The 18,032-nt window shown below is 38.5% G+C and overlaps 2 protein-coding genes and 1 pseudogene across 2 annotated transcripts; all 3 read right to left on the bottom strand.

Moving 5' to 3' along the window:
- Positions 1–1,952: 1,952 nt before the first annotated feature.
- LOC115981251 lies at positions 1,953–12,144 on the bottom strand (annotated as a pseudogene).
- Positions 12,145–12,986: 842 nt separating this feature from the next.
- Positions 12,987–14,369, bottom strand: LOC115979585 (glutathione S-transferase U10-like). Its single transcript, XM_031101638.1, has 2 exons — positions 14,049–14,369; positions 12,987–13,353 (listed from the first exon to the last, which is right to left on the bottom strand). Exons 1-2 carry the CDS (start codon positions 14,367–14,369, stop codon positions 12,994–12,996), a joined length of 681 nt encoding a protein of 226 aa, XP_030957498.1. The 3' UTR covers positions 12,987–12,993.
- Positions 14,370–15,818: 1,449 nt separating this feature from the next.
- Positions 15,819–17,006, bottom strand: LOC115979586 (glutathione S-transferase U10-like). Its single transcript, XM_031101639.1, has 2 exons — positions 16,603–17,006; positions 15,819–16,320 (listed from the first exon to the last, which is right to left on the bottom strand). Exons 1-2 carry the CDS (start codon positions 16,924–16,926, stop codon positions 16,252–16,254), a joined length of 393 nt encoding a protein of 130 aa, XP_030957499.1. The 5' UTR covers positions 16,927–17,006; the 3' UTR covers positions 15,819–16,251.
- Between the last annotated feature and the right edge of the window lie 1,026 nt (positions 17,007–18,032).

Genomic DNA, 18,032 nt, shown 5'->3' with positions numbered 1-18,032 from the left:
GCCTAGACCCCTACAGTTCCATGCCAAAATCTTCATGGTTGCTTTGGAGGCCTTTCATGGGCCGCCTCCGATAGCCCCAGGTTGGCCAAAAGGTGCAAAATCTGTGATAACATCAAACTAGCTTGTAATTGTTGAGCGGTTGATCTGTTCCAGCTGAAGTTTGGCTCCCTGTTTTGACTAGGGTTGTCAGGGATTCTAATCCTAATGATAAGCTCATTATTTTCAATACCAGAACATTGTAGAGCTGCAATTACAGTTGACACTTCCTCTACTTGATTATAAGAATCCTATTGAGTTTCAGTACTCGGACTCCATTAATGCTGATCAATTCTTCTTCGGTGCGAGCTGCTTATAACCTGTGCTTCATCACATCTTTGCCTTTTGGGTGAAGGCTTTTTTGGTTTTTGATTTTGTAGCTTATCAAAAGAGGGACTAGAGTCATGCATCATAACCTCTGTTCTTGCATGTTGGTTAGGCAGAGTAGCTATAGAATGAATCCTGGGTTCACTTGGTTGCCTCACAAAGAGACCATTTACCAGCATGAATCATTGTATCAGCTCTTGGAGATGATTTAGAATGAAGGCAGGTCTTTGAGTTTTGCAGCAAAGGGAAAAGAGGGTTGATATTGCTAATTGGGGGCTAAGCTCTCAAATATGTGTGTTAAACTCCATGTTTCCCACGGTGTTGTCTCTATACTGGCTAGTGAAGTTATGGGAGCTTATGTTCTCATGTTGAGCCTCCCTAGGCATGTTCTTCTGTATATATAGTATTATCTTTTCTCTTTTAAATAAAATTTTTTATTCATTAAAAAAAATTATACAATAAGAAGTGGCTTTTTTATATATCCATTATTCGATAAACACCATAGGATATTCATATCCCTTTTATTCAGTGGCGGCTCTAGAATTGTTTTTCGGGGGTGTCATTAAGAAACTTAAATTAATAATAATTTAATAAAAATAGAATTTGAATTTATTGAATCATGGACAAAAAAGAAAACGAAAAATGCAAATACATGAATTTTTTTTTTTTAAAAGAAATATATGAAGTTTTACAATTTCCTTTTAAGACTTTTTTTTTTTTTTTTTGTTTGAGAAGCCCTTTTAAGACTTTTCATGTTTTGAAATAGTTACATGATAGTTCATTATTAATTGTCATTATTTATTATTAATATGGATAAGTGTGACCATTTTATTTTCTTAAGTTTGTACAACATTTTTATTTTTATTCAATTGTTATTTCCTATTTGTCATTTTTTTTATAAAAAATATTTCATTGTTTTTATAAAAAATATTTAAACTAAATGACAAAACTAAATCCATTGGCATTGTATTAATTATTGATCCATATTGCCACATTCATTTATACATAAATAATATACTAAGTGTCTACTTAACCAATCAAATATTTGAAACATCATTTGTTTTTTTAACAATATGCACACATGTAACAAACATTCTGTATTTTCTAATTAATAAATTATATAAAGTTATATTATATTTATAACACACACACATTCACACACATTACAATTCACACAAATAATATTATGACAAAATAAATAAATAACGTATACAATCAATATTACACACATATATAATATAAATTTATAATAAAGAGAGATACTGATTTAGATAGTTAAAAAAAAAAAAGATGAGATGAGATTCATGAGAATGAGATTAGAAATCAAATCGAAGAGAGAAAGTGATAGCATTTTGTATTGTTTTGGGTTTTGGGATTGGTTGATCTGTGTTGTTACTTGATTTTGGATTGAGCTATGATCAAAGGTGAAAAATACTTTTAAATGTAAATCAAACTAATAATTTTTTTTAATATAATATTTTTTAATTTCCAAGTCAGGAGGTTCATTTGAACCCTTGAAGATAACGTACAATTGCCCCTGCTTTTATTTAAGTAGCTAGTATATGATTGGATTTTCTTTAGCTTAAGCATCAACCATAAGGAGATTGGCCCAAATACTTTCCTCTCATCTTAGCAACCAACTTGTCATTAGGTGGGAGCATTTCCTTCATCAATGGATGGTTTTTTAGAGCTTTCAACCATGCCAAAATTGCTGGGTTCTTTTCGGGGCTAAAAACCACAGCAACAACTTCATGAAAAGCTTCGTAGTTCCATAAAGTTGTGCCCATTTAAGACAACGTATCTCTTAGTTACAATCTTTTGTTTCAAGGAAAGATTTTTTGATTCGAACCACATTGCGTTTGTACATTAGTTTATTCATTTTTATGTTTGGAGGAATATGTGTTTTTATTCATTTGTGGTTGCACCTAATAATTTATTTAGGTTGCCTACGTACCCTTGGTGGTGGGGATGAAGCTAATTCATAGTTCTTAAATTGAGGTTTTAGATTTACAATCCTCAAATATGATTTTTCCGATATAAATGATGGACATTTAAGTCAAAGACTTGGTATTTAATTAAGTATTGACTTAATTTTGTTTTGGGTGAGACAATTTATTTTAATCTCAAAGATAAATCAAGGACCCATGCTTTTATGGATTTTGAACCAAGGATACTCTTTTTGAGAAATTGAATGTCCGAGTAAATTTCCCTTTCTTTCATTTGCTTCTTTGTAGGAATTTTAACAAGCAATGATATTTTGATTGAAGTTTCCAAATTTAATTAAGGGAAAGAAAACTCTGTTGAAGCAATTTTAATTTTATGAACATGTTTTAGAAATTGGGAATCGAAAAATTTCCTCACATCAATTTTATGTTCATTTTATTTTGTGAATTGGAAACTCCAATTTTGTTAAGGAATTAGGAATCTTAAGAATTAGTTGTAAGGACACAATTTGGAACGACCCATAATAATGTTGGATTCGAGCGTAAAAAGGCCCAAACAATATCATTTATAGAGCGTGGGTTTGAAAGGCTAGGCCTTGGTCACCGGACAGTGGTTTTTCGTGGTGTTCGTACATAATTAAATCGTGTTCGCTCCAGGAGTCGTTCTCCTGGGGGCGGGCTGGGAGGCTCTGGTTTTTGGCCATTTTTCCCAGCCCGTCTCTTGGTGCATTAACCTTCATATTATATAGCCTTTCTTGGTGGATCTTAGCCCTCCACTTGTTGATCAGGCAGGTGCCTATTTCTGTACTCGTCCTATCAGCTGTCCTTCCTTGCTTTCTGTTAGTTGCGATGATCGAAGTCACCCTGTCAAGGCGTCTTTTCTCATCAACATGGTCAGGACGCTGGCGGGTGCATTTAATGTGGAGGGGACGTATTTACCCTGATCCAGTTTCACACCGTACCCTCATGTGGGTCCCCTTTTACTTGCATTTCCTTCAGGGGGCTTTTTTGGGGGCAGCCATCATCGAGACGTTGCTCTTACCCTTGAAGTCCTGGAGTGCCGAGGACAGGGTCATCCTCGGCTGTTCCACTTGACACTTCGGCCTTTCCCCATTCGTCCTCGGCAAATATCCTCCTCGACTCGGGTCCCGGGCCCTAATAGAGCGTGGGCAGGATCACAAGTTCCCTGGCCCCACAATAGCCCCTCAAAATCCTGCTATCTGACTCCTCGGACGGATAGGAGGGTTTTGATGACATCAGATACCTGTCAAGGCCTATCAACCCTTGTCACTTGTCGGTTCCCAAGACTTTCCGTCTGCCCGAGACACGTTCCTGGAGCCCTTGTAAGGTGAAACGTGGCCTCATTAAATACGGGCGGCTCTGTGTTTCCCACGTTCTACGGTATGATGAAGATCAAACGATGGTGATTCCTTGGTCTTTATGGGCGGGAAAATTTGTGCAGTTACCCTAGGAAGTATAAATGATTTTTTGGAACGGATCTGTTTCTTCAGTTTCGCACTTAAGAGTTCTAGCGCGTATACCCTGGATTCATCTGAACTTTCGTCCAAACTCAAGTCTATCTCCAGCACAAAAAGCCTGTCCGAAGCGTCTTTCCTCTTTTATGTAAGTTCCCTGCCTCCATTAACTCGTGCTTTTTCTTTTCTGGGTTTATTTTTCTCTGGTTCCCTTTCTTCTCCCGTCGCTGGTTGAGTTTGTTTAGTAAATCATAGAGATGGCTAAATCGAGACTGAGGAAATTAGTCGATACTGAAGAGGCGATGAAAAAGTTTATCGCCGATTACAGGATTCCTCCCAACGTAAGTCTGAGGCATTGTAAGATGGGGGAGTGGCACTGTAAGAGGGAAACGGGTGAGGTAGTAATTCCCGTCCTCGCCTTTGTAGAGGGGGGTATGAGAATCCCTATGGGGCCGGTAACGAGGGGTTACCTCAGGAAGGAGAACCAGGTGGGGTATAGGGAATGGAAGGGCGCTGACCCTTTGCGCTATTCTAATCTGATGTTGTTCAGTAACTAACCATGCATACGTGTTTTTCTTTTGTAGATCCACACGCTTATCAACGACATTTTCACTTAGTCAACCGGGTGGACTTGGAGGCTGTTCTACAAGCGGCAGTTTTCGTAAATGACGGAGATGGTCAAGTCCGAGCCGTTCACAAAATATTAGGGTACGTTCCGGTTCAGAAGTCATTTGCCGACGCTAGGCATGTGATTAGCGCCAGCCGTCCTCGGCTTCCAAAAATTACCGTGGTCGAGACAGGATTTTTAATCTCCGAAGTACCATCTGTCCCAGAGAGCATCCCATTGGTAGACCTCTCCTCATCTCATCAAGTAGCAGAGGACGAAGGCGAGTTAGATCAGCCCGAGGAAGGGTTTGGGGTATTTGACCTAGCCAACCAATCCGAGGATCCTTTTGGTGATATTGGGGACCCAGCCTTGTCCGAGGCGGAATTGTCATCAGTAGGCACATCTTCTCAAGCCGAGATGGGACTCAAGAGGAAGCCCCTGACCAGCTTAATCGAACTCCTCGAGGGTCAGCTGGGGAAGGGTGCGCAAGGAACGCCGCAATCCAATGCTCCGTCCCCACCACCTCAGCCCTAGACTATCTAGACTAGGTCATCCTCCACAAAGTCGCAGCCACAGTCCCCCCGCCCCAAACTTCCTGCTCCTTCCCAACTAGCTCTGCCTCCTCGGCCGGAAGGTACTGATTCAAAGAGGAAGAGGAGCCCCAAGGGCAAGGAAACCATGGATGGGGTAAAATCCCAACCTTCTAAGGAGAGGGAGGAAGCCCCGCATGCGAAACAATTGAAGATTGGGCACCAAAGCAAGGGTAAAGAGACTGAATCCCAATCTTCCCAAGGCAAGGGAAAGGGGATCGAAGCCCAGTCCTTGCCAAATGCCTGGCTTCCTGCCCCAATGCTCCACGGGGGGCCACTGCTGGAAACTGCGTCCATGAAGGACCTTGGAGATGGCGAGGGTGGTTACGTGGCAGACGCACTAGGGAGAACCATGCTACTTCCCACCGATGTGGATGGGCTGAAGAAAATGAGGATGCAGGAGGTCTTCCTCAGTACGAAGAGGTACTTGGGCATGGTAAGGCTCTTAAAACCTAAAACTTTATTAACTCTCACTCCGGTTTGTCATTCACGATGTATTTATCTCCCTTGACAGGCTCTCCAGGCCACCTATAGGATGAAGGAAGAGGTGAACCATCAGAGTAAGGCGGCCGAGAATGAACACTCCAAGCGCTTAGTGGCCACGCGGACTCTTCAGGCTTCCGAGGACGACCTCGCCAAGGCCAAGATTGCCCTAACAGACGCTATCCGAGACAGGGATAGCGCCTCGGCGGGTTTAGCCAGCGCCCAAAAACAGGCCGAGGACCAAACAAAACGTCTGCTAGAAGCCGAGGATCAGTTGCAAATAGCTAAAGAGCTGATCAAGGATTTAAATTAAAGACTGGTCACGGCAGAGCATGATAAAGGTGTGGCGGAGTATGCCCGTGACGAAGCCATTAGGGCCAAGCGGGAGGCCGAGTTTGCCAGAAACGAGGCTGAGGCTGCCAAGGAAACGGCCGAGGATGACGGTTACAACGCAGGGGTAGCTGACACCCAAGCCTCCCTCAAAGCCCAGATTCTTGGAGTATGCAGGCTTTACTGCTCCCAGGTTTGGGAAGAGGCCTTGAAGCGAGCTGGGGTGGATGCTTCTTCCGATTTGTGGAAAGCGGAAAACATATTCTACCCTACAGCCATCCGTGAGGCCACCTCCACCAGCTCCATGGCTACGAGCGACCAACACGAGGAAGGGGTCACTGAGTCGGAAACCGTACAGGTTGGCGCCTCTCCTGGCGAGCCGCTTAAAGAGGGAGAGCTTCAGGATGTGATTGAAGCATCTCAACGTATGAATCCCGAGGCACCCAAAGAGGTTGCTGAGCCCGTGGTTGGCACTCAGATGCCTAATGCCGAAGAGCCAGCCATATCTGCTCAGCCTTTACAAGCAATTCCCCTTGCTATGGTCCCCAAGAGCACCAACATCGATCCTGCTCAGTCCTCCCCAGAAGGGACCGTCCTCCAGGGCATCGAAGCTGATCCCATTCCACCTTCCCCGGACGTGGCTGATGCAAAATTAAAGAAGTAAAAACCCCGGCCAGGCTTCATATTTGTTTTTAGCTTGATGACTTAGCTAGTTTTTTTTATTTTTTATTTTTTTTTAAATTTATTGACAAGATTTTGTATTCTGTTGGTAATTTTGAACCTGTTGAGCATATATATGAAATTCTTTTCTTCCTTTTTCCTTTTAGTTACTTGTCAGTTGCCATCGTCGATACTTACTATCGTTTATGATTTCTTAACTAATTGTCATAACATGTTTGCATGGTTGCACGTATAATAAAAAGACCTTGCTCTATGCTTATTGAAGCTAGCCGTCGTAAGAATGTTGATTTGAACAAATGATACTTAGGGTAAAAATCCTTACAAGAAAAAGATGTTATCATGAACGTATTGGAGGTATCGTGTACAATAAGACTAAGTTGAAAATTGGTTGTATACCCCAAACTTGAACGAGATGATAGCGGAATGCTCGATGCCGTGTAGGAAATAATCATCCGAGGATATATAACAAAAAATGAACAGCCCCTGCAGGTCGTTGAATAATAAGGCGTTTCGCCATTTTCCTAATATCTTTCCTAGCCTTAACCTTTTCTGGTATTTGGTCCAAGGACTGTGTGACTTAGAATTCTTCTTAAGTAGTTGACTTTCCCAAAGGTCTGAGTCCGAGGACCATACAATACATTGGTTCTGTCCAAAACTTGATTTTTAAGTAGTTGGTTTCCCCATAGGTTTGAGTCCGAGGACCATGCAATACCTTGGTTCTGTCCAAAACTTGATATTTAAGTAGTTAGTTTCCCCATAGGTTTGAGTCCGAGGACCATGCAATACCTTGGTTCTGTCCAAAACTTGATATTTAAGTAGTTGGTTTCTCCATAGGTTTGAGTCCGAGGACCATGCAATACCTTGGTTCTGTCCAAAACTTGATATTTAAGTAGTTGGTTTCCCCATAGGTTTGAGTCCGAGGACCATGCAATACCTTGGTTCTGTCCAAAACTTGATATTTAAGTATTGGTTTCCCCATAGGTTGAGTCCGAGGACTATGCAATACTTGGTTCTGTCCAAAAGAATTTAAGAGTTGGTTTCCCCATAGGTTTGAGTTCGAGGACCATGCAATACCTTGGTTCTGTCCAAAACTTGATATTTAAGTAGTTGGTTTCCCCATAGGTTTGAGTCCGAGGACCATGCAATACCTTGGTTCTGTCCAAAACTTGATATTTAAGTAGTTGGTTTCCCCATAGGTTTGAGTCCGAGGACCATGCAATACCTTGGTTCTGTCCAAAACTTGATTTTTAAGTAGTTGGGGGAATTAACCCTTCAGTTATGGCGTGGGACCTTGGTTTAGAGGGATTAGCTCCTCGGCCAAGCCCCTAGAACCATCAGTGCTGCTGACGCCACGAAGCGCAGCCCCTAGCAAAGAAACGTAGCCCCTAGTGGAACTTTACGTTAGAACACTACAACCGACTGTTAGAAATAACAAGGGGACTGTCTCGTCCTACCGCCTATACCAACACATAAGCCTTTCCCACAGACGGCGCCAATTGTAAGGACACAATTTGGAACGACCCATAATAATGTTGGATTCGCGAGTAAAAAGGCCCAAACAATATCATTTATAGAGCGTGGGTTTGAAAGGCTAGGCCTTGGTCACCGGACGGTGGTTTTTCGTGGTGTTCGTACATAATTAAATCGTGTTCGCTCCATGAGTCGTTCTCTTGGGGGCGGGCTGGGAGGCTCTGGTTTTTGGCCATTTTTCCCAGCCCGTCTCTTGGTGCATTAACCTTCATATTATATAGCCTTTCTTGGTGGATCTTAGCCCTCCACTTGTTGATCAGGTAGGTGCCTACTTCTGTACTCGTCCCATCAGCTATCCTTCCTTGCTTTCTGTTAGTTGCGATGATCGAAGTCACCCTGTCCAGGCGTCTTTTCTTATCAACATGGTCAGGATGCTGGTGGGTGCATTTAATGTGGAGGGGACGTATTTACCCTGATCCAGTTTCACACCGTACCCTCATGTGGGTCCCCTTTTACTCGCATTTCCTTCAGGGGGCTTTTTTGGGGGCAGCCATCATCGAGACGTTGCTCTTACCCTTAAAGTCCTGGAGTGCCGAGGACAAGGTCATCCTCGGCTGTTCCACTCGACACTTCGGCCTTTCCCCATTCGTCCTCGGCAAATACCCTCCTCGGCTCGGGCCCCGGGCCCTAAAGAGCATGGGCCGGATCACAAGTTCCCTGGCCCCACATTAGTCATATTGGATTTTGAAGGAATTAATAACCCCACTTTATTTAAAATAATTTTAGGAGTCAAGGACTCCATTAAGGGTCTGTTTGGATTGAACTTATTATTGCTGAAACTAAAAACTGAAAACTGAAAACACTGTAGCAACATAATTTTTAAATGTGTAAATAGTACAGTGGGACCAATTTTTAATATTTTTTTATGAATAAAGTGGCTGTGGGTCCCATAAACAGTACTGCTACAGTATTGTTACAGTGTATGAATAGTACTCCTACAGTGTTAATTGTCCCCTGCTTTCTGCAAAACGTGTGAAATGAAAAAAAAAAAAAGAAAAAAAAGAAAAGAAGGAACATAGACGCAGACGCAACTTTCAGCCGAATCCAAACGGCACCTAAGTGTATTATTTTAAATTGGTAGAATCAATAATTCCAAATTGTTTAATTGGTGGAATTACTAAGTATAATGGTGGACCCAAAGACTCCATCAACTTGTTTAAATGGAGGAGAGTCGAAGACTCCAATTTTTAAATTGGTAAAGTCAAGGACTCCATATAATGGTAGAATCAAGGATTCCATAAATTTGATTCAAAGTAGTAAAGTCAAAAACTTTATTTGTTTGTTTGATTGGTAGAACTTCAAGTTTCATATATGGAGTTAAGAACTTCTCATGAAACTTCACTCTATTTGTTTTACCAAACAAAAATTTAGTTTTAAGGAAGAGGTATAGAGAGAAATTTAGAGAAGAAAGGGACTAATAAAATCTCATATATAAACCTATTGCTGCGTGCTCCTCCTCTTCACTTGCTCTCTCCTTTTCTTTTCTTTTTTCGCTCTCTTCTTTTCTTTTCTTTTCTTTTTTCTTCTTGCAAATGCTCTGCCTATGTATCTCTTTTTTCTTTTTGGTGTGGACTGTAAGCTTAGGCTGCCATAAACAACCTCACATCTTTTGCACGTGATGTGAGTGTGGGATTTATTTAGTATTTTTTTTTCATTTATATCATTCCTATATATATATATATATATATATATATATATATATATATATTTTGTTTGCACTATTTGTTTTTATAATTGAATTTTTTAATTTTGGAGGGCATTTTTTTGGTCCTACAAACTTGTCCAAAATTTATATTCTTTAATAAATCTTGCTTCAACATTTTTTAAGTAACCATTTTCTTTTTTGTGGTTGAAAATTTCATATTTCAAGAATTGCATGTATGGCTGTTTGAGGCATTGATTTTTAGAGTTCCTTTTATGAGATCTTTTGCACTTTATTGTGGTGTTTGGTGGGTTAGAGAACACTTTAGTCAATGGTGATAATGGAAAGATTTGAAATTTTATTAGAGTTGGACTAGATGTTTCTTGATAAAAATCTTGGAGAAGAAGTCAAAGAATTTGTACATACTTCAAGATTTTAATGGTAAAATATGGGATAAGAAAATTGGCCTAGCATGATAGCAACCTTTGTCTTCTTGGGTGACAAGAAATTAAGAAAGAGCATAAGAACTACGTTACATGTACAATGACTTACATGTTTCATAACAAACACTTTTGGCCCGCATCCTTAAAGGATTGATCAAATAGTTTTTAGGTTTAGGTAATCCATAAGATCTTAGATTTTAATCTATTATTTAATGGGCAAAGCTTGAGTCAAGTGTCCAGTTGCATTAGACCCATCACAATGGTGACACATGTTTATTTTTGGCCACATATCATTTACCCAATTGGTCCAGTGTACTCAAACTAAGTCCTTATTCAACCGATTGGACCGTGATATCTTTCTATATATAATTATCCAGTTTGTGTAGGACAATGATAGTGGGAATTCCACTCACTAAAAACAAAAGAAAGAAAAAAATAAAATAAAATCTGGGCCTCCACTTTAACTGGGCTAACAATCTGAGGTTATCCATGATTAAACTCAAACTGCAATGTTTTGGAGTGGGCTTGCACCTGGGTTATACTTGACTTAAAAGAAAGGACCCAAGTAGATGCCCAACTTATTTTGACAATATACATGGTTTTGCTTGAACCCTTCCTCTGTTCCATGTCTCATCTTCAATCTTCTAGTGTTGTGATGAGAATTTTTCTAACTAGTTAACTTCCCTTATTAAGTATCACCAATATAATGGTCATCTAGGTTGTTTTCTTTCGGTTAAACTTACAATTAGTTAACTTTCCTTATTAGATATCACCTATCATATTGGTCGGCTAGCTTGTTTTCTTCCAATTAAACATACATCAAACTCTGGATTTAGAAGCAACCACAAATTTGGAGTGTAAAACGCATTTTAGCCAACTTTTTTTCATTTGCTCTAGTTTACATTTTAGCCAACTCTAGTTTTAAGAAGTATACAGTAGAAACAAAACACACAGGCAACCCTTTATAGAAACCAAACAGTAGCATCATATTTCTGCTTACACTTAAAATTTTTATTTTGCTAAGAGACAATTAAAAGGTGCAACCATCTTCAATCAGAGCTTAATGCATGGTAACCCTTTCTTTCAGCTTCAATATTAAAATTGGGTAGACTTAAGCCAGACACTCAACCTGGCTACCAATTTGTCATGAGGTGGTAGTGTCTCCTCCAACAGAAGGTAGTTCTTCAAAGCATTGACCCATGAGAGAAACTTTTGGTTCTTTTCTGATATGAGTACCACACCAATGGCCTCATCAACAGCTTGGTAGTTGCATGCAAGTGAGCCAATAACGACACCAAGATACCCTAGGATCTCCCCATTGAAGAATGGGGACTGCCCTGGAAAATACTTTTCGATACCTTCTTCAAACACCTTAAGCAATTGGCTCGAGTATTCAATGGCTCTCTCACTTTCCTTGTCTTCGGACCCGAAGATGATGTAGAAGCTTGGCACAATCTGATGACACAAAATGATTTTGTTAGTGTTTGCACACAAAAGCTACATTATTGGTATGAGTATAGCAAATCAACAGAGAGGAGGATACATTTTTTTATTTTTTTTTAATTTAATTTAATTTATATTGAATTAGTTAACCAAGAGGCAAGGCTTTTGTCCAATGTTTTAGTGCACTGGACTGGATACAAAATCAATACTTGACTATTGATTTTGAACATATGTCATGTTCATATCGCGATTAGTGCATTGGAGCATTAGAATTGAGAGAGAGAACTCACCTTTCGATCATAATAGTTGGCCCAAAAGCAGAGTTTCGCCCTTTGGTAAGGATCCTCAGGCAATAGTTTTGGGGTAGTGTCCCAGCACTCTTCTATGTATTCGAGGATAACGAGTTACTCAGCAATGGATTTCCCATTGTGAACAAGCACAGGTACTTTCTTGTGGACTGGATTGAGGCTACGGAACAACTCACTTTTGTTTGTCAAATCTTCCTCCACATACTCATAGGGTATGCCTTTCAGTTTGAGGGCTAGCTCAACTCTAGTGCAGAATGCGTTGGCCCATGTTCCAAACAGGACAACTTCACCTTTCTTCTCCTCCATTCTCTCTCTCTCAGTTGGCTTTCTTTTAGATTCTGAAAAGCCTTAATTTAAAGAGTTCATATGAGAAATATCTTTCAATCATCTTTATCTTTTAGGTCAACTAGTTTTTTCTATTTGGTTGAGGAAGTTGACCAGGAAATTGATGAGGTTGACCCATTAGAGATCTAGGATCCATGTGTTATACAGTTTTTATAATTAGATAAAGAAGCAGGAAAAATGTATAGGCTTCAGCATTACAATTGTTATAGTAGTAAAGATGAGCCAAGATCTAATGTGAATGCAGTGGAAGTAAACCAAGGCCTTCGTCGAAGCTATTAACTGATTCCACAATTTCCACTCAGCCATATGGAGTGCTCTTGACTAGGAATGTTTATTTATTTTTGGATCACACACGTTCATATAGGTATTTAGTAGGGGAGGGGGACAGATATGGAGTACTACCAAAAAAAAAATGTCATTATTACTAAACTTTCAATTGAAATACATCACAAGCTCGTATAGTTAAAACTTAAACTATACCGTAACAATGAAATGCCGATGTCAAGAATTTAGCAAATGTAGCAGCTCATACTTTAGCTAAATGGTCTCTTAAGTGTAATGTTTTTGGCTCTTTTGATTTGGGTAGCTATCCCTCTTGTTTTGAGTTTGTTATCAAGATTGAGGCTTGATCCTCTATAGTGTTTTACTTTTTCACTTGTTAATAATGTCTTTTATTCATTAAAAAAAAATTATACAATAAGAAGTGGCTTTTTTACATATCCATTATTCGATAAACACCATAGGATATTAATAACCCTTTTATTTAAGTAGCTAGTATATTTAGGATTTCCTTTAGCCTAAGGATCAAACTCAAGGAGATTGGCCCAAATACTTTCCTCTCATCTCAGCAACCAACTTGTCATGAGGTGGGAGCATTTCCTTCATCAATGGATGGTTTTTTAGAGCTTCCAACCATGCCATCATTGCTGGGTTCTTTTCAGGGCTAAAAACCACAGCAACAACCTCATGAAAAGCTTCGTAGTTGCAAAAATGTGCGCCCACAACAATATCAAGATATCCCAAGGACTTGCGTTCAAAGAAAGGAAATTCTTCTGGAAAATCCTTTTTGATTCCTTCTTCAAACACCTTTAGCAACTCGTTGAATTCTTTGATTGCTTTCTCTCTCTCTTCGCCTCTAGACATGATGATGGGTAAGAGTCTTGCCATAATCTGCTAACAGGATGCATGTAATTAGCATTTACTTAAAATCATAAAGAGAGCCCAATTTTTCAATAAATAATAGTTGAAGTTATACAAGCTAGGCTCCTTCAGAGTAATGATATACGTGCATTTATCCTCTTATTGCGTGCAAATCCCACAATTATACAAGTGTGTAGGAGTAGGACCTACACATTATGTGAGAAATGATGCATATATTTGATATGTGAAATACTTTCTTCTTTTAAGGAGGACTTGAGACTTTTTATTCTTATTCAGAATATGTTTGGAACAGAAGGAGAGGTAGGGAACAGAGAGGAGGAGGGTTGAAAGAGGAAAATGATTGGAATATATATTATTTATAAATTTCGTTCACTTCCCTTTTTTTTTTAGATATTTGTTTATTTTTTGTTTGTTTGTTTGTTTTTATTTTTTTATTTTTAAAGTAGAGTTATTATCACCATATTCATACCTAGATAAGGTATCATAATTAATTAGGCATGCGGTGGGATACAATTTTTTCTTTTGTTGATAATTTCCTATTTGTTAAGTCTATTAATATATAGTTCTAAACTTCTATATGGACAAATTGAAGTTTAAACAAATGATTTTACAATTTTTTTAAAATGACAAATATATAGACTCTAGTGCTACTTATTATTTTTTATAAAAAAAAGTAATAGCATAAGTAATTAGGTACTACCCACCTGGTGATCAACAAAGTTGACCCAAAAGCGAACTTTAGCCCTTTGGTAAGGATCCTCTGGCAGTAGTTTTGGTGTGTTATTCCAGCACTCATCTATGTATTCGAGGATTACAAGTGACTCAGAATTGGGTTTGCCATTGTGAACAAGTAGAGGTACCTTCTTGTGTACAGGGTTGTAGTGGAGGAGAGACTCACTCTTATTTGTTAGATCTTCTTCTACGTACTCATAAGGTATGCCCTTGATTTTAAGGGCTAACTCAACTCTCTTGCAGAAGGCGCTGGCCCATGTGCCAAACAGAACAACTTCATTTTGCTTCTCCATTATGATCTCTCTCTCTCTCTCTGTCTTGTATCTTAAATATTGGTGTGTAATGCATGTATGGCTGTTTGAGGCATTGATTTATAGAGTTACTTTTGTGAGATCTTTTGCAATTGTGGTGTTTGGTGGGTCAGAGAGCACTATAGTCAATGGTGACAATAGAAAGATTTAAAATTTTATTAGAGTTGGACTAGATGTTCCTAGAACAAAATCTTGGAGAAGAAGTCCTAAGAATTTGTATTTAGTTCTAGATTTTAATAGTCAAATAGGGGATAAGAAAAGTGGCATAGCAGCCTTCGTCATCTTGGGTGACAAGAAATTAAGAAAGAGCAAAAGAAGATTGTTATATGCTCATATTATTAAATGATTGATAAAATGGTTTTTAGGTTTATGTATTACATGAGATCTTAGATTTTAGTTTATTATCTGATGGGCAAAATTTGAGTCTAATGTTCAATTACATTGGACCTATCACAATAGTGAAATGTGTCCATTTTTAGCCATATGTTATCAACCCAATAGGTCCAGTGCATCTAAGCCGAGTCCTTATTAAACAGTTTAGACCATGATATCTTTTTATAATTACCTAGTTTGTGTAGGACAAGGATTGAGGGGATTACACTCGCTAAAAATGAAAAAAAAAAAAAAAAAAAATCTAGGCTTACACCTTAACTGGCTAACAATCCAAAGTTATCCATGATTAAACTCAAACTGCAATGTCTTGGAGTGGGCTAACAATCCAAAGTTATCCATGATTAAACTCAAATTGCAATGTCTTGGAGTGGGCTTGCATCCAGGTTATCCTTGACTTAAAACAAAGGCTCCAAGTACATGCCCAACATATTTTGAACAGTTCAGACTATGATATCTTTTTATAATTACCTAGTTTTTGTAGGACAAAGATTGAGGGGATTACATTAGCTAAAAACGAAAAAGAAAAAAAAAAAAAAACTGGGCTTACACCTTAACTGGGCTAACAATCAAAAGTTATCCATGATTAAACTCGAATTGCAATGTCTTGGAGTGGGCTTGCGTCCGGTTTATACTTGACTTAAAACAAAGGCTCCAAGTACATGTCCAACATATTTTGATAATATACATGGGCTTGCTTTAACCCTTCCACACAATTCCATGTCTCATCTTCAATCTTCTAGTGTTGTGATGAGAAATTATCTAACAACTAGTTAACTTTCCTTATTAAGTATTACCTATATAATGGTCACCTAGGTTGTTTTCTTTCAGTTAAACTTACAATTAGTTAACTATCCTTATTAGATATCACCTACCATATTACCATATTGGTCAGCTAGGTTGTTTTCTTCCAATTAAACATACATCAAACTCTGTGGATTTAGATGCAACCACGAATTTAAGTGTAAAAGGCATTTTAGCCAACCTTTTTCATTTGCTCTAGTTTACATTTGAGCCAAATCTAGTGTTAAGAAGTGAACATGCAGTAGAAACAAAAAACATAGGCAACCCTTTATAGAAACCAAACAGTAGGATCATAGTTCTGCTTACACTTAATTTTTTTTATTTGGCTAAGAGACAAGGATTTATTCCAAACAATTAAAAGGTGCAACCATCTTCAATATTAAACTTAAGTAGACTTAAGTCTAGCACTCAACTTGGCAACCAATTTGTCATGAGGTGGTAGTGTCTCCCTCATCAGAGGGCAGTTCTTCAGAGCATTGATCCACGAGAGAAACTCTGGATTCTTTTCTGATATGAGTACCACACCAATGGCGTCATCAAAAGCTTGGTAGTTGCATGCATGTGAGCCAATAACGATACCAAGATAACCTAGGATCTCGCCATTGAAGAATGGAGACTGCCCTGGAAAATCCTTTTCAATACCTTCTTCAAACACCTTAAGCAATTGGCTCTAGTCTTCAATGGCTTTCTCTCTCTCCTTGTCTTTGGACACGATGATGATGTAGAAGCTTGGCACAATCTGATGACACAAAATGCTTTTATTAGTGTTTGAACACAAAAGCTACATAATTGGCAGTAGCAAATCAACAAATAGGGGGATACAATTTTTTGTTTTTGTTTTTGTTTTAAATTTAATTTAATTTTTATTGAATTAGTTAACCAAGAGTCAAAGCGCTTCTGTCCAATGTTTTAGTGCACTGGACAGGATACAAGATCAATACTTGCTCGATTTTGAACATATCTCGTGTTCATATCGGGTTTAGCGTACTAGAAAACTAGAGTTGAGAGAGAGAGAACTCACCTTTTGATCATAATAGTTGGCCCAAAAGCGTAGTTTTGCCCTTTGGTAAGGATCCTCAGGCAATAGTTTTGGGGTGGTATTCCAGCACTCTTCTATGTATTCAAGGATAACGAGGGACTCAGCAATGGATTTCCCATTGTGAACAAGCACAGGTACTTTCTTATGGACTGGATTGAGGCTAAGGAACAACTCACTTTTGTTTGTCAAATCTTCCTCCACATACTCATAGGATATGCCTTTTAGTTTGAGGGCTATCTCAACTCTAGTGCAGATTGGGCTGGCCCATGTTCTAAACAGGACAACTTCACCTTTCTTCTCCTCCATTCCTCTCTCTCAGTTGGCTTTCTATTAGACCGTGAAGCCTTAATTATTGAGCTCATATGAGAAATTTCTTCCAATCATCTTCATCATATTGGTCAGTCAACAAATTTTTTTTATTTGGTCTTTTTATATGTGGTTGAGGAAGCTGACAAGGAAATGGATAAGATTGACCCCCCATTTGGGATCTCAGGTCCATGTGTTTACATGATTATGTTTTTTTTTTTTTTTTTTTTTAATTGGATAAAGAAGCAGGTAAAGGCTTACGCGAGATCATTGACCTTCATTATTATAATGGTTTTTAGTAAAGATAAGCCAAATGTGTATACAGTGGAAATGAACTTACAGAGAGCCCAGGCAGCTAATAAGTCATTGTAAAGGTCACATTGAGTAAAAACCTTCTATATTTTTTGGCCTTCGTCCAATTTCAGGAAAAAAAAAAAAAGGCATTTCTATTGAGTCCACATGGAAAAATCAGCCATGGAGAGTGCTCTTGTAGTCGAAGGAATTTTTATCATTTGTTTTTGAGTGATCATGCACACTCATATTGGTGTGTTTGTTTGCTTCTTTTTTTTCTTTTTTTTTTTAAATTAAATAAATAAATAATTAATATATCTTTTTAATTTGATAGTTAGGAAGAGAGATTCAAATCATGAGCATCTTTGTTAGATATATTGAGTGGTGTTAGTTGAGCTATAAGGCTCTTGGCTATGCTCATTTATGTATATGTTTTTGAAGTGTAGTATCTATTGAAAGTTCAATTAGTGTATAAAACACTATGAATGTTTAGACCCCCAAATTACAAATTACCAATTCAACCTTAATGTCAAACAATTAATATGCGGAATATAAATATAAGCTTAAAACAGAATTGATGAACAATCTAAACCAAATAAAATCACATCTACAGCAGAAATTAAATGGAAAAGATTAAGGGAAGAGAGATGCAAACACAAGGACAACACTTGATGTGTTATCGAAGAGAAAACCGAAGCCCTCGACGTAAAACCTCTCCGCCGCCCTCCAAGCGGTAAATAATCCACTAAAGAATGTAGTTGGGATACATGAACAGTAGAAGACCTTCCAATGTACCTAAACCCTCCAAGCTCCTA

This window comes from Quercus lobata, chromosome 3, assembly GCF_001633185.2.
Source record: "Quercus lobata isolate SW786 chromosome 3, ValleyOak3.0 Primary Assembly, whole genome shotgun sequence".
Taxonomy (NCBI): domain Eukaryota; kingdom Viridiplantae; phylum Streptophyta; class Magnoliopsida; order Fagales; family Fagaceae; genus Quercus; species Quercus lobata.
This window is presented reverse-complemented; position numbering and strand designations above follow the sequence as displayed.